The sequence below is a fragment of the Epinephelus lanceolatus genome, chromosome 10 (genome assembly GCF_041903045.1).
Source record: "Epinephelus lanceolatus isolate andai-2023 chromosome 10, ASM4190304v1, whole genome shotgun sequence".
Classification (NCBI taxonomy): domain Eukaryota; kingdom Metazoa; phylum Chordata; class Actinopteri; order Perciformes; family Serranidae; genus Epinephelus; species Epinephelus lanceolatus.
The window spans coordinates 23,536,668-23,548,731 of record NC_135743.1 but is presented as its reverse complement, the minus strand read 5'-3'; the positions used below and the strand labels follow the sequence as shown (position 1 = coordinate 23,548,731).

The 12,064-nt window shown below is 39.5% G+C and overlaps 1 protein-coding gene across 1 annotated transcript in view; it reads right to left on the bottom strand.

The window, feature by feature from the left end:
• The window catches only part of si:dkey-233k19.3 (dynein axonemal heavy chain 11), a 54,123-nt gene that overhangs the window by 32,091 nt on the left and 9,968 nt on the right, over nt 1–12,064 (bottom strand). The window contains exons 17-42 of the mRNA XM_033641779.2: nt 11,837–12,006; nt 11,533–11,755; nt 11,280–11,396; nt 11,076–11,162; nt 10,804–10,962; nt 10,494–10,577; nt 10,207–10,365; nt 9,980–10,102; nt 8,831–8,953; nt 8,070–8,294; nt 7,894–7,985; nt 7,682–7,808; nt 7,416–7,568; nt 7,088–7,321; nt 4,811–4,942; nt 3,600–3,760; nt 3,321–3,477; nt 3,056–3,201; nt 2,860–2,976; nt 2,638–2,776; nt 1,497–1,589; nt 1,217–1,411; nt 1,062–1,139; nt 839–971; nt 578–705; nt 124–272 (exon numbers count right to left, since the gene is read on the bottom strand). Of these exons, the coding sequence (XP_033497670.2) occupies nt 124–272; nt 578–705; nt 839–971; nt 1,062–1,139; nt 1,217–1,411; nt 1,497–1,589; nt 2,638–2,776; nt 2,860–2,976; nt 3,056–3,201; nt 3,321–3,477; nt 3,600–3,760; nt 4,811–4,942; nt 7,088–7,321; nt 7,416–7,568; nt 7,682–7,808; nt 7,894–7,985; nt 8,070–8,294; nt 8,831–8,953; nt 9,980–10,102; nt 10,207–10,365; nt 10,494–10,577; nt 10,804–10,962; nt 11,076–11,162; nt 11,280–11,396; nt 11,533–11,755; nt 11,837–12,006 (3,704 nt within the window). The remainder of the gene's footprint in view (nt 1–123; nt 273–577; nt 706–838; nt 972–1,061; nt 1,140–1,216; nt 1,412–1,496; nt 1,590–2,637; nt 2,777–2,859; nt 2,977–3,055; nt 3,202–3,320; nt 3,478–3,599; nt 3,761–4,810; nt 4,943–7,087; nt 7,322–7,415; nt 7,569–7,681; nt 7,809–7,893; nt 7,986–8,069; nt 8,295–8,830; nt 8,954–9,979; nt 10,103–10,206; nt 10,366–10,493; nt 10,578–10,803; nt 10,963–11,075; nt 11,163–11,279; nt 11,397–11,532; nt 11,756–11,836; nt 12,007–12,064) is intronic.

Below are 12,064 nucleotides of genomic sequence, written 5' to 3'. Positions count from 1 at the left end.
TTTTACACAACATGGTCACTTTGGTTTAACAAGCACAGCATATGACACAGAAGGTAAAACATCACTGTATTAAACTTCAAAAAAACGTTTCCATATTACGTGAACACAAACTGTGTAACTCACGGGTTCCAGCCCAGGTCAAGCTGGTTAACATAAAGAATTCCTGCTCTGGACACAGTGGCAGGAGTGGCCGTTCTTAGGTGACTGATTTCAAACACCAGTCTCATGGATGAAGTGAGTGGCACACGTTCATTACTGGCCAGAGTCAGGACCTGAAAGGTGTTATGAAACATCCAAATATCACAACATTTGCATGGTCGCTTTGACAGAAGAGAATCAACCCAAACAACAAGGAAAACAACTTCATATCTCATCAGGTTTGACAGACTTGCTTTAGAATATTTCAAAGGCACAAGATCACTGTGACATGATTCATCGCTCTGGAAAAAGACCTCCAAGTACTCACACTCCAGGAAGTGATTGCCGAAGGAGGGGGAAAGAAACATCTTTTTCTATCTATACCACCTTGGTTGCTATGTGCTGTACAATAGTGTATGAGTGAACAGGAGGGAGGTACCTTGTTGTCATCCATCACTGTGTTGAGTGATTCAATCCACATCGGATCAATGTCTCCATCCAACACAATCCACTTAGGTCCTGTGTGGGAGATGTTTGCTTGCTCTCGCATCAGTGATGAAAGCAAACCTTACACAGAGATTGAAGAACACGAATAACAACTGAGATTACATGGTATAAGCACTGTTTATACCTAGTAGAAGTTAGCACTGGTTTATGTGTTTTAAAATGTGTTATTCTTATTTAAACCAGCTCTGTTTACCATCTTTCCACTCTCGAGTTGCATGATGGATAAAGCCGAACAATTCATCTCTGTCTACTGCCTTTGGATTGAGGTCATTCCACACAGGCTTCCTCTTCAGGTTTACATAGGTCTTATGGAGAACTCTCAATATCTGGTGAAAAGATACACGTCATTTTGAATGCACCATACAAAAACAAATTGAACATTTATTGTCACAATTTTTATGGCACTAAAATCTAACCTGGCTTTTCCCAGTCCCTGCGTTTCCAACAACAAAGACAGAATGACGCACCGCCATGAGCTCCTCCAATTGCACCACCTGACAAAATAAATGTTTAGAAAAAGATTTTTTCATTCTTTTTTCTAAGTATTGACAAAGTATAAATCATGTCGAACCTTAAGGATGAACGTCTCCTCAGGCTGGAGTCGGAGCTCCAGTGTCGTTTTTCGGATGGCCTTTTCAAATTCACAGTCTCTCTCTCTCTCCACCTCCAGGCCTGGGAACAGATCTCCCAGCAGTCCCAAAAAGATAGTCACATCCTCAGTGACAATTTTAGGCATGTCAAAGTCCCTCAGTACACGCATGAGCACCTGGAAAGTAAAGTGCACTTATAGATTATATAAGACGATGAGTCTTCCTCCTGCACCTGTGAGATGACATACAGATGTAAGTCACCTGATCCTCTGGTCTAGTCTTGTCTCTTCTTCTCAGTGCCCCTGCCACAACCAGAACAGACTTGACAGCACGCAAACCCCAGTCATAGTGGTCCTAACAGACAAACAAGAATAGACAGTAGGGATGTGTATTCCTGTCTTTACACTTGCCATAAATCGTATCATACAAACTAGTAAAATTGATCAAATGGTTTCATGCATCACTGGGCCTCTGAGGTAAAGCTTGATTTAGATTTATTATATTTATTACTGATGCTCTCTGTTCAAATCCAACATTATGAAATATAACAGCACTATGAAAGGAATAGTTTGAATATTTTGTAGTGTGGTTGAATGAGGTATTAATCCGTAGTCAGTGTATTATCTACAGTAGATGGCAGTCAGCACACCTCTAGTTTAAAGAAGCAAGCAGAAATATACTGCTGTGCACAGTACAGCAGCAAAATGAATTTTAGCCACCTAAAAAAGTCCCACCTAAAAACATTATATCAGTTTAAGTATATGCTATAGAATATTTTTAACTGCTTTACCTTGCTGTCAGACAGCCTATTTCCAAAGGGGGACTGAAACAGTTACATTGCTCTCCTCGAAGGCACCAGACTTCTTTGAAAAAAATAAAAGCAGCAATTTTACCTCGCAGAACATGGGAGTTGCTGGTCTACTGGCGCCTGTATCAGTTAGTTTGTTTGTGTTATCTTGTGACTTTGCTGAATCTGAACTAAGTCTTTGAAACACAATAAAATAAACAAACTGATTGAGACAGCCATGACCAGCAACTCCTGTGTTCTGCAAGGTAAAATTACTGTTTTTTGAGTGATAAAATGGCTTCAGTTCCCCATTAGAAAGGGCTGTCCGACAACAAGGTAAAGTGGTTAAATACACTTAAAATGGTGGACAATTACAGTGATTTCAATTTTTTTTTGGTGGACCCATTCTTTAAGTGTCTCAAAAACATTTTGCTGCTGCCCCCATCCACAGCAGGACAATTGCTTAGCTTCTGTGGCGGCACTTTATCTCTTTCTCCAAACTGGGGGTGTGCTGACCGCCATTTACTGTAGGTAATACACTAACTATGGATATGTACTTAATACAACGGCACTGAAACAAAATCCAAACTGTCCCATGAAGTGCTCTTCTCCTACCTGCTTAGAGAGCAGTTCTTTGCAGAGACTGTACAGAGTGATAAACTTCCTGGCTAACAGCTTAGCACCACGGAAGCCCTCTGCCACCAGCATTATCTCACAAATAAGCTCAGTGTCTGGCACCACCATGGCACAGGGTCTACAGCAGGAAACACAGAGTAGACAGTTAACTTCATGCTGAGTAAAGGCACACTATGAATAAAGTTATTGTATCACTCTTACCTGAAAAGAGCCTTGAGGTTCTCAGGTAGCTCTGTCCTGCCTGCATAGCCTGGGTTCATGGTGATGAAAATCCCCACGGAAGACTTTAAAACAATATCTTGATCCAAAAAGTGGAACCTGTGATGGTGCATAGAGAGTTAACACATTTTCACTCTTTCAGCATGAAGGCTTCATGTACTTAGCTTTAACTGATTACCTTTTCTTTTTAGAGCGAATGGCATCCTGTATAGTTTTGACCTGCACTGCTACAACTGACAGAACATCCACAGCAATACGATTGAACTCATCAAAACAGCCCCATGCCCCAGTCTGGGCGAGACCCTTGTAGATATTTCCAATTGACTGGACATAAACAAAAATTACATTAGCATTTAAATATACATGTTTACTTTAACATCTGATTAACACATGAACTGACCATTGGGATTAATTATGAATTGTCTGCTTAATAAATTTCACACCTTGTAGTCCATCTGTTCAGAACAATTGAAGATGTATACCATGACACCCATGGCTCTGCCAAGATCCTTGGTGGTCTCAGTCTTCCCTGTTCCAGCTGGGCCTGCTGGGGCTCCACTCATGGTCAGGTGGAGTGACTGAGTTAAAGTGATGTAGCACCTAAACATTCCCATGGCAACAGCACACGGAGAGACACAAGTGCGCTGTTTAGCAATGCTAAATGTAGCATATTTATTGAAATGTTACATGCATATATAGAATCTGATAAGCAGCAGAGTTACCGGTCTGTGAGGGGAGTGATGACTAGGCGCGGTGTATTTCCAAGATACTCGTATGAGTAAAGGAACTGGGCGTCACAGATGTTAACGAAGCAGTGATGCTGCTGCTCATACCAGCAATGCCGGAGCTGGGAAAGCCACTGGAAGGCTTGGGAGTTGGTGACCTGTGAACACACATGGCTGCTATTAAACTATGAGATAAGGGTAGCAGATAGTATGATAATCATAACTACTCAAACATTGTCTTGTTTTAGTTTAAAGGGACAGTTTGGCCCAAAATCAAAAAGCATATTTTTCCTCTCACCTGTAGTGTTATTTATCAATCAAGATTGTTTGGTGTGAGTTGTCGAGTATTGGCCCTGGTTACTCAAGATAACCCAGAGACCTTATTGTGAGGAGTTTCTTACAGGAACTATTTTCTTTCTACTGGACTACACTCACCAACCGTATTACCCCACAGAGGTAAACATGCATCAGCTCATGGACCAGAGCCTTGTGCTCCTGAAAGCGCAAATTCAAACAGTAATGGCGCTCTGTTTAACTTAACTGTAGTGTTAGGTAGCTCAATAGTGCTAGGAGAGCTAGCAGTAGATGCACGCTTCCCTTTGTGCAGTAATACTGTTGACAGGTGTAGTTCAGTAGAAATGAAATAGTACCTACATGGAGGTCTGTGGATTATCTTAAGTAACTGGGCAAAGATTCTGGAAAGTGAAAATGCTGCTGAACTTTCCGAATGTATTCGGTGCTTGCAACCACACACCGAGTGTCATCTAGTTTCATTATATTCAAAAGAAGGCAGACATCTCTATGGCTGACATGTCAAGCACTTGACTGCGACTTAGTCTAAAACAATCTAGAGTGATAATTAGCACTTCAGCTAAGAGGAAAAAATTGTATTGTTGAACTCTGAACTCTCTCTTTAAGCCTATAGTCTATACTTTAGTCTGTGCATTTGGTGAAATGGAATCTATTGCATTATGCGACAAAAATGTAAAAAGTCAGGAACTGATACTACTTATAATTGCCAGTGAAAAAGCATTGTTTTTTTTAAAATTACATATTAAGTTGCAAGCGGAGAATTGAGTTTTTAACAAAATGAAAAAACACTGAGATAAATTCTTTTTCGTATGATGAGAAAAAAATGTTACAATGCCGAAGTTAGCTCTATCAGACTAAAAGGAAATGCTGATATGGGATGGTTAAAATGTGATTACCTTTTGGGCAATGAGGCTGGCGACAATGTCTCTAGCATGGACATCAATAGTACATAAAGTCATGATCTTCTGTCTGTCGCCCGAGCTCAGCTCTCCCAGCAGCAAGCTGATCAACAAGTTGAGTTGAGAAATCTGGAGGAGGGAGGAAAAACAGATTCAAAGCAATTCCAAGGAAAATAGAAGACAAGAGTTCTATTGCATGGTTCAAATTCTTGTTTCACTTAGATTTTTAAGTATTTAAAATCATTAAAAATTTGAATCCATGATACACAGTCAGTATATGAATGCAGAGCCTGTGGACGATTTGACAGAAACAGAAAATTAAAAGTCGTCTTTTGTTCTTGTTTTGACTAAAATATCACATGATGTCTGACATTTGTCACTGGTCCTGTATGACAGCAGATCCAATCAGTGCACTGTCGTGCGTTGGAGGGAGTGAGAGATTATTCAAACAGCAACCAAGGACATGCTAACCTTAAATAGTGCTGATGAAACTGACAAGAATGATAATACAACTGTGAGCATAGCCCACAATGAGGTTCTGCAAACCCAGTTCAGGTCACTGGCTCTAATGTGATTATGATGACAGTATGGAAAACGTGTTCATCATCTTAAGCAGCTGCCACGTCACTTACAGATAACACTAGGGGTGTAACGATCCATCGATCTGGATCAATATATTGATTTAATGATCAACGATCCAGTATCGTCGATGCAAAGTGAAAACACTGATCCATATCCTCATCTTCAGGTTACACCTTTATTTTGAAATTGATGTGTCACCGTCAAACAGCAGGAGGCTGACGGCAAGTAGCCGAGACCAACACGATGAGGTTAACGCTATTTACTCGGGAATAAATTGGCAGCGTGGAAATACTTTGAATTTTGGAGAAAATAGGGGTCAACGTACAAAGCACATGTTGTGTGTAAACAATGACCATCTCACTCCACTCATTTCTTGCAGCAACACAAGCTGCACTGTTTCAACAATGTTCAGCTAAAAAAGCGCGCATGCAGGCTGACATTCAACGGAGCTGTTCTATTGGGAGATGCAGTGACTTAAACCAACGGTGAGTCAGAAAAAGTATAAATAGTACATGCAATTTGTTTAACTATGAGTAGAGGAAAACTCTGCTAGCTGTTACACTACTTTATGCAGTGGAAAGAGGCTCAAGCCTATGTGTGACTAGAAGAAAAAAATGGTTTTGTTTATGAACCCTGACTCACATTATTGAACTTAATTTTATACTTTTGTTACTTTTGTGATGCTGTTAATTCATATTTGATAGCTGATGGGAGAAGTTTGTATGCCGGGCTTTAAGCCAGATAGCCCTGAACTTTTAGGACAAAGATCATGATTTGGGTTAAAATGAAAAGATTTCTGCCAGAAAGGGATTCCTGTCAGAAAGCTCTAAAGGTTAACTTATTCCATGTGTTGTTTTATGTGTGTTAGTGGAGTCAATTTAAAGTGAACTTAACTGCACTTAAGCAGCAACAATTATTTATATTATCTATGTGCTGTTTTTTCATTTATGGCCAAAAGCAGGTGACGTCATCTCATATTGACCACAGGCCCCTGAATCACATTGAATCGAAAATGTACCACGGCAGACTCTGTAATATTGGAAATATTGTATTGTTTTTTAAAGAATCTATATAATATCATGTTGTATCATATGAAACTAGTGATTTACACTCCTAGATAACACACAAATCAGTATAATTTAATACTATCTCAACATTTAACATCTACATATATATATTTATATATACTGTATAATGTGTGTATAAATAAAGGTATATAAAGGTATACCTTTTTTTTAAAAAATGAATTTTATTGCAATACTGCACCTTTACTCCTACTGTCAAATATTACATTAACTAATGTTAAATAAGAGTAATACTATTCTAAAGAGACGTTGACTTCTGAGTTTTTGAGGCCATGTTTTCTAAAGTTGTTGTACTGGATCCTAATCTTGTAGGCAGTTTTTTTTATTTTAAATTATTGTGAACGCCTTGCAAAAATAATAGTCAAATTCAACACCATCAACAACAATTTATTATTGAATAAATGCCCCTCTTCCAATTACAAAGATGTATAAAAAATGACTTCCTGCATCTTTTAAATGTATGTGACCCAACATATTAAGTTAAGCATCAGCAACCTCAAGATGACATTTCTGAAACACTATGCTTATTGCCCCATTAAGAAAAATTTTAAGGTGCATTTAATTTAAATCTTTTCATGTTAGTGTGTAAAGTTATTATAAAATGTACCTGTTTCTTGTTGTAATCCTTCAGTGCAGACTCATATCCTTCCTCCAGTCTCTTAAACACAAGCTCCATATCATTACTCCACCAGATCTGAGATCCTGTGAGAGCCACTTGGGCAGGGAAGTCAAGAATCCACTGCTCTCTGGGCCTGTCCTCATACACAGACACAGCCTCAGACAGGTGACCCCTGACACATTCCCTCATAGACTCCTCCAGAGAAGTAAGCCATGCCTCCACCTAATGTAAAGTAATTTTTTTACCATTAATAAACTCATCTGATGAAACATGACAGGTCAGTTCATTCAGTTTATTTGATATTGGATAATCTTACCGGCCCGTAACAGCAACATTCAGTCTGGAATGGGACAAATTCCCTTTCTTTGCTGTACATGCCCACTGCAAGTTTAGGATTATCCACCTGCTCATTTTTAGCAAACTCAAGATCTGACATGTTGTCAAATAATTTTGAGAGGTGGACAGTCACCTGCAAAAGACACTGGGTCATCACTCAATTTGTCATGACAGATACAGCAGTGAAATAGTGACACTGGACAAATACTTCAAACAAAAATGAAGGGATAGGCTACTTAAATTTACCTCTCTGGGGCGATTCCCTTTTGAGAGGATGTCCAACAAGTCTGCAGATGAAATAAAGTAGAATCGTGGAAAGGCAAGTCTCTTTGTCTCCAGGTATTCAGCAAGAGCTTTTTCACACAATGCCAGCCTGTTAAAAAAAGATATGGGAAGTGTGAGCACAAAACACCAAACTATGATAACTATAATTAGAGGGTAATTAAATAAAAATTAACCTTCTTTGTAGATCCTCCAACTTCTCAAGCAGATGAGGTTTGTTGGTGGCCTCGATGACATTTTTAGTCTTCGCACTGTCCAACATTAACTCCTGAAAGAACCAAATTCCTCATGTTTACAATGATGGGAACAATGGAATTTGCATAGCTACATGACTGGCATATTAAGTGCAGACCTGAAATTCCGCATCTATAGCTCGAAATCTGTGTGCATCTGCAGGCAGCTTCTGGCAGATGTCGTCACAGCTTTTGAAGATGCTTTCCAGGTAGGCCCATGTTCTTTGGACTTCCATCCAGACCATCAGCACAGAGTCAGCCACAGTCAACTGTTTCTGTAGTTCCAATACCTGGAGCAGGAAGTGGTGTACATGCTTGCTCTGGAAGACACCTTGAAGCTGAACCTTAAGGATTAAGACATGGACACAATACAATATAACACACCAAAATAACACTGAATCTGTGGCAAGAGAAAGTAATATCTTAATAACCTCAACCTCATAATGTGTCATTTTAATTTCAATGCACATTCAACTTCATTAGCATGCTGTGCCATAAAAAAATGGGGGAGGGACACAGTCTGTTTACACAAAGATCTAGGCACTAAAGTGGCAAGACTTCTAATTGCTGGCTATAAACCCCCAATGCATCTGGTGGACATGTACAAAGACCGCCACTGTGCAACAATACCCTGTTTCCTACAGCAGCTATAAATCTAAGGACTCAATAGGGACCTCTCTACTCTCAGCTGTGCTGTTAGACAGTCAGACAGGGCGGCCCCTCTCTGCACTCTCATCTCTATTCAGCACTTAACTATCAGTGCTTCTCACAGACAACTGATCTTGAGAACTTGTTGTTGTGCTTTACAGCCACTGTGCAGCCTGCGCTATAAGATCAGTCGTAAAATCTAAGTATCAATATTAGTAGCTTGGATATTTACCTGATGATCCTCAAGAGTTTCGATAAGGTTCTCGTCACATTTAAGTAATGGCACAGAAGTCTGGTAATGATCTTCATATGACAGCTCCATTGATGCCCATGTTTTACTTATTTCTGTCACAACCTGAAATACAAAAATATATATTAGAGAGCACACTCATGACATGTTTGGACACAAAATGTCCTACTGCATTTCTTTACTTTAGTTAAATATATTTTGTCTAGGAGTTACTTCTAAACCAAATATAGTAACTAAAGCTGTCCAATGAAAACCATGTATCTATGATTTTAGTTTTAGTCACTTTAATTAAGTGTTCTTCAAGAAATGAGAAAACTCTCATTCTTTTGTAAAATACACTGCTGCAAAGCTGTAAACAGACTCTTAAAAAGTTGATGTTGTGGAGATAAATGGTGATTGGCTCCTAGTTTGATGTCATTACTTTTTTTTGGTACAAAATGACTCTTGATGTTGATTTGTTCAACACACAGAACTAGAATGACAGTAGAACAGACATTCCCACTCAAGCAATCCGATGATTTAAAGTATGAAGGTAACTGTTATTTCTCTGTTTCCTTTGTTGCCATTAATTGCATGTTTGGTGAAACATGATGTACTGTTGCTGCCTCCGACGAACGAGCTAGTGCCGCTGCTCAGTGGACAGCTGAGAGGCAGAGAGAGACCGTGGGGATAAACAATGTGCAGATCAGCACATTACCACATCTAACTTAGAAAATTAAGGGTTTATTTTGATCAAAATAGAGTTGGTGATCGTTGGAACAGTGCACTAACTAGATGACTAACAAGACTAACTAAGACAGTTTGGATGAGTTTTATTCCTTTCAAGTTCAAATTAAATGTGTTTTATAAATAACTAACAAGGCATTTAAGCTAAAGTTAGTCTTATTTTGTTGAATTTTCCTGTTTAATAAGGAAAACAGGTGTAGGAATGAGCAATAAGTGAGTTCCCTAACTAGTGAGCATGTCACACTTTACGGCCCCACTGACGTGTTGTCAACATATCAGCTAAACACAATCACCATTTTCTGTTGTACTAGAGAAATTACCACTGCAAACAGTTCAGTGTCCTGTCTATTCATTCTATCTCTATAGTTTGACCACAATCTATTTATCTACTGATTGAAAAAGGACCTTCTCTATAGCCATTTCTTTGACTGCCTTATCCACTATGTTGCGAACTTCGTCTTGCAACAAATGGAGCTGCAGAGCCAAGAGGTCTTCCACCGTGGTCCTGTCAGTCACAGTGAAGTCCATCTATTTGAAAAGAATTATTGTCATAATGCAAGGTCTCAGATTTCTATAATGCAAGCAAAACACATCACTGTATATTATGACCTCTGCTGTGTGTATTTATGCACCTGTGTTGTTCTAATTAGCTGCGCCCAGTGGCGCTCTCGTATTGCCAGGTTCTGTAGCTGACTCACGGCCCGCAGTGACGTCAACAGGTTCTTTACATAAAGGTCTAACCCGGAATACACATCCCACACGCGAGCCTCTTTGTCAAGCCTCCATATGTCCTACACAAACAGAAGGTAGGTAAACATAATTACTTATTAGAGGCATCTGTTACAAATAGCAATGGTGCATGACAGCAAGACAGCAGGAGAGATGCGCTGGTGTGATGTAGCACTGTTGGTGACCTCACCTTGGCAAACCTCCTCAATTCTGCATCCATCTGGTCCACGTTTATCTGCCTCCATTTGGTCATTGTCCAGTTTTCCACACTGCTCTGTATAGATAAAGACACGTGCAGAGGGGTCAATGGGCTCGGGGTACTTAATGGGAACATTCAGAGGCTACAGGGTAAACAAAGAATCAATGACGGCCTGCGATGACGATGACAGGATGGTCAAGTTATTGAGTTATTAAGGTTTTGTAGTGGGGTGATGAGGCCTTCAGCTGTAATTTCCTTTACTACAAAATACTAAGTATACAGTATTCATTAAGCCACTTACCTGCACAAATACAACAATGTCCCACAGTTGTTTGAGGACCGTGATCTCCCGTCTGCAGAGCTTGATGTCTCTGTAGTCAGGTATGGTAACATCAAACAGATTTGTGGACTCTTGGAGCTCTGCCACCTCTTTCTCCATGTCTCGGACAGCTTTATCAGACTAGAATACAACACAAAGTAATTGTTATCCACAGTGTGCAGTATAATAACAATAATAATATCAAACTTTACAATTTTATGTCAGTTCCATAGTAAAGTAATGGTTTAACCTACTTTCTCTAGACTGACGTAGGGACGGACTGCATTGTAGCTGAAGGGAGCTGTTGCTCTGAACATCTCCCTGAATCTGCTTTGTTTCACCTGAAAAATAAGAAGTATCAATTTAATGTTCTTCACACTAAGGTAAAACATAAAATAGCTTCAACACTGTGCATATACAGTATCTCTGAAAAATAAAAGCTAAAAGTGACTTGTAACCTCAAATGCCATGCATCTTCTCCGTATAACCATCACTTCTGCATTCTGCATGGGTGCCACCTCATGCCTCACTTTTAGGGCCAACTTTTTTGCCCCACTCCATTTCTCAGGAAGTTCCTATAGAGAGAATTGATTTGATTTGTAAAAGGTTAAATGCCAAAAAAATGACAAGATGAATTTCTGAATAAATAATCATTTGTTATCATATCATTTTAGTTAGTAGATAGAAGCATTAACCCATTCCTTTACTTACCTCCAGCTGAGAATAGACCTGGTCTGGTATAGTCACTCCATATTGTTCCAGCAGAATTACTGTGTCTCTAAAAGGCTCAAACATCTCGTCTGTGGCTGCTTGTCTGTCTCTGACAGCCAACAGGTGACTCATCACTTCCACCAAGCCACGGTGGTTTCCTTTAGCCACAGGCTGGCCAAGCCCCTCAACAGTGGTTCGAACAAACTTCTGCAGTTCATCAAGACTGAGTAGGAAAGCATGAACAGTGAGAACAACTGATGTTAGTTTGTTCTGCATCCAAAGTCTGTGCAGAAATTAATTTTACCTGTTAGTGACATATGTCAAGAGATGTTCTTTAAAAAGCCAGCTCCACTTCTTTATAGTGTTTAGGAGGGTCACTTTAAAGAACTTGATGTCCACTCGAAACCATCCATTGAACACTCTGAAGTCCTCAAGCTTTGAAACTTCAGCATAGAGAGTCTCATAATGATCTATCTGTAAAATTAAGACCCCAACACAGATTATAATAAATACACGTATCAGAAATGTGTGG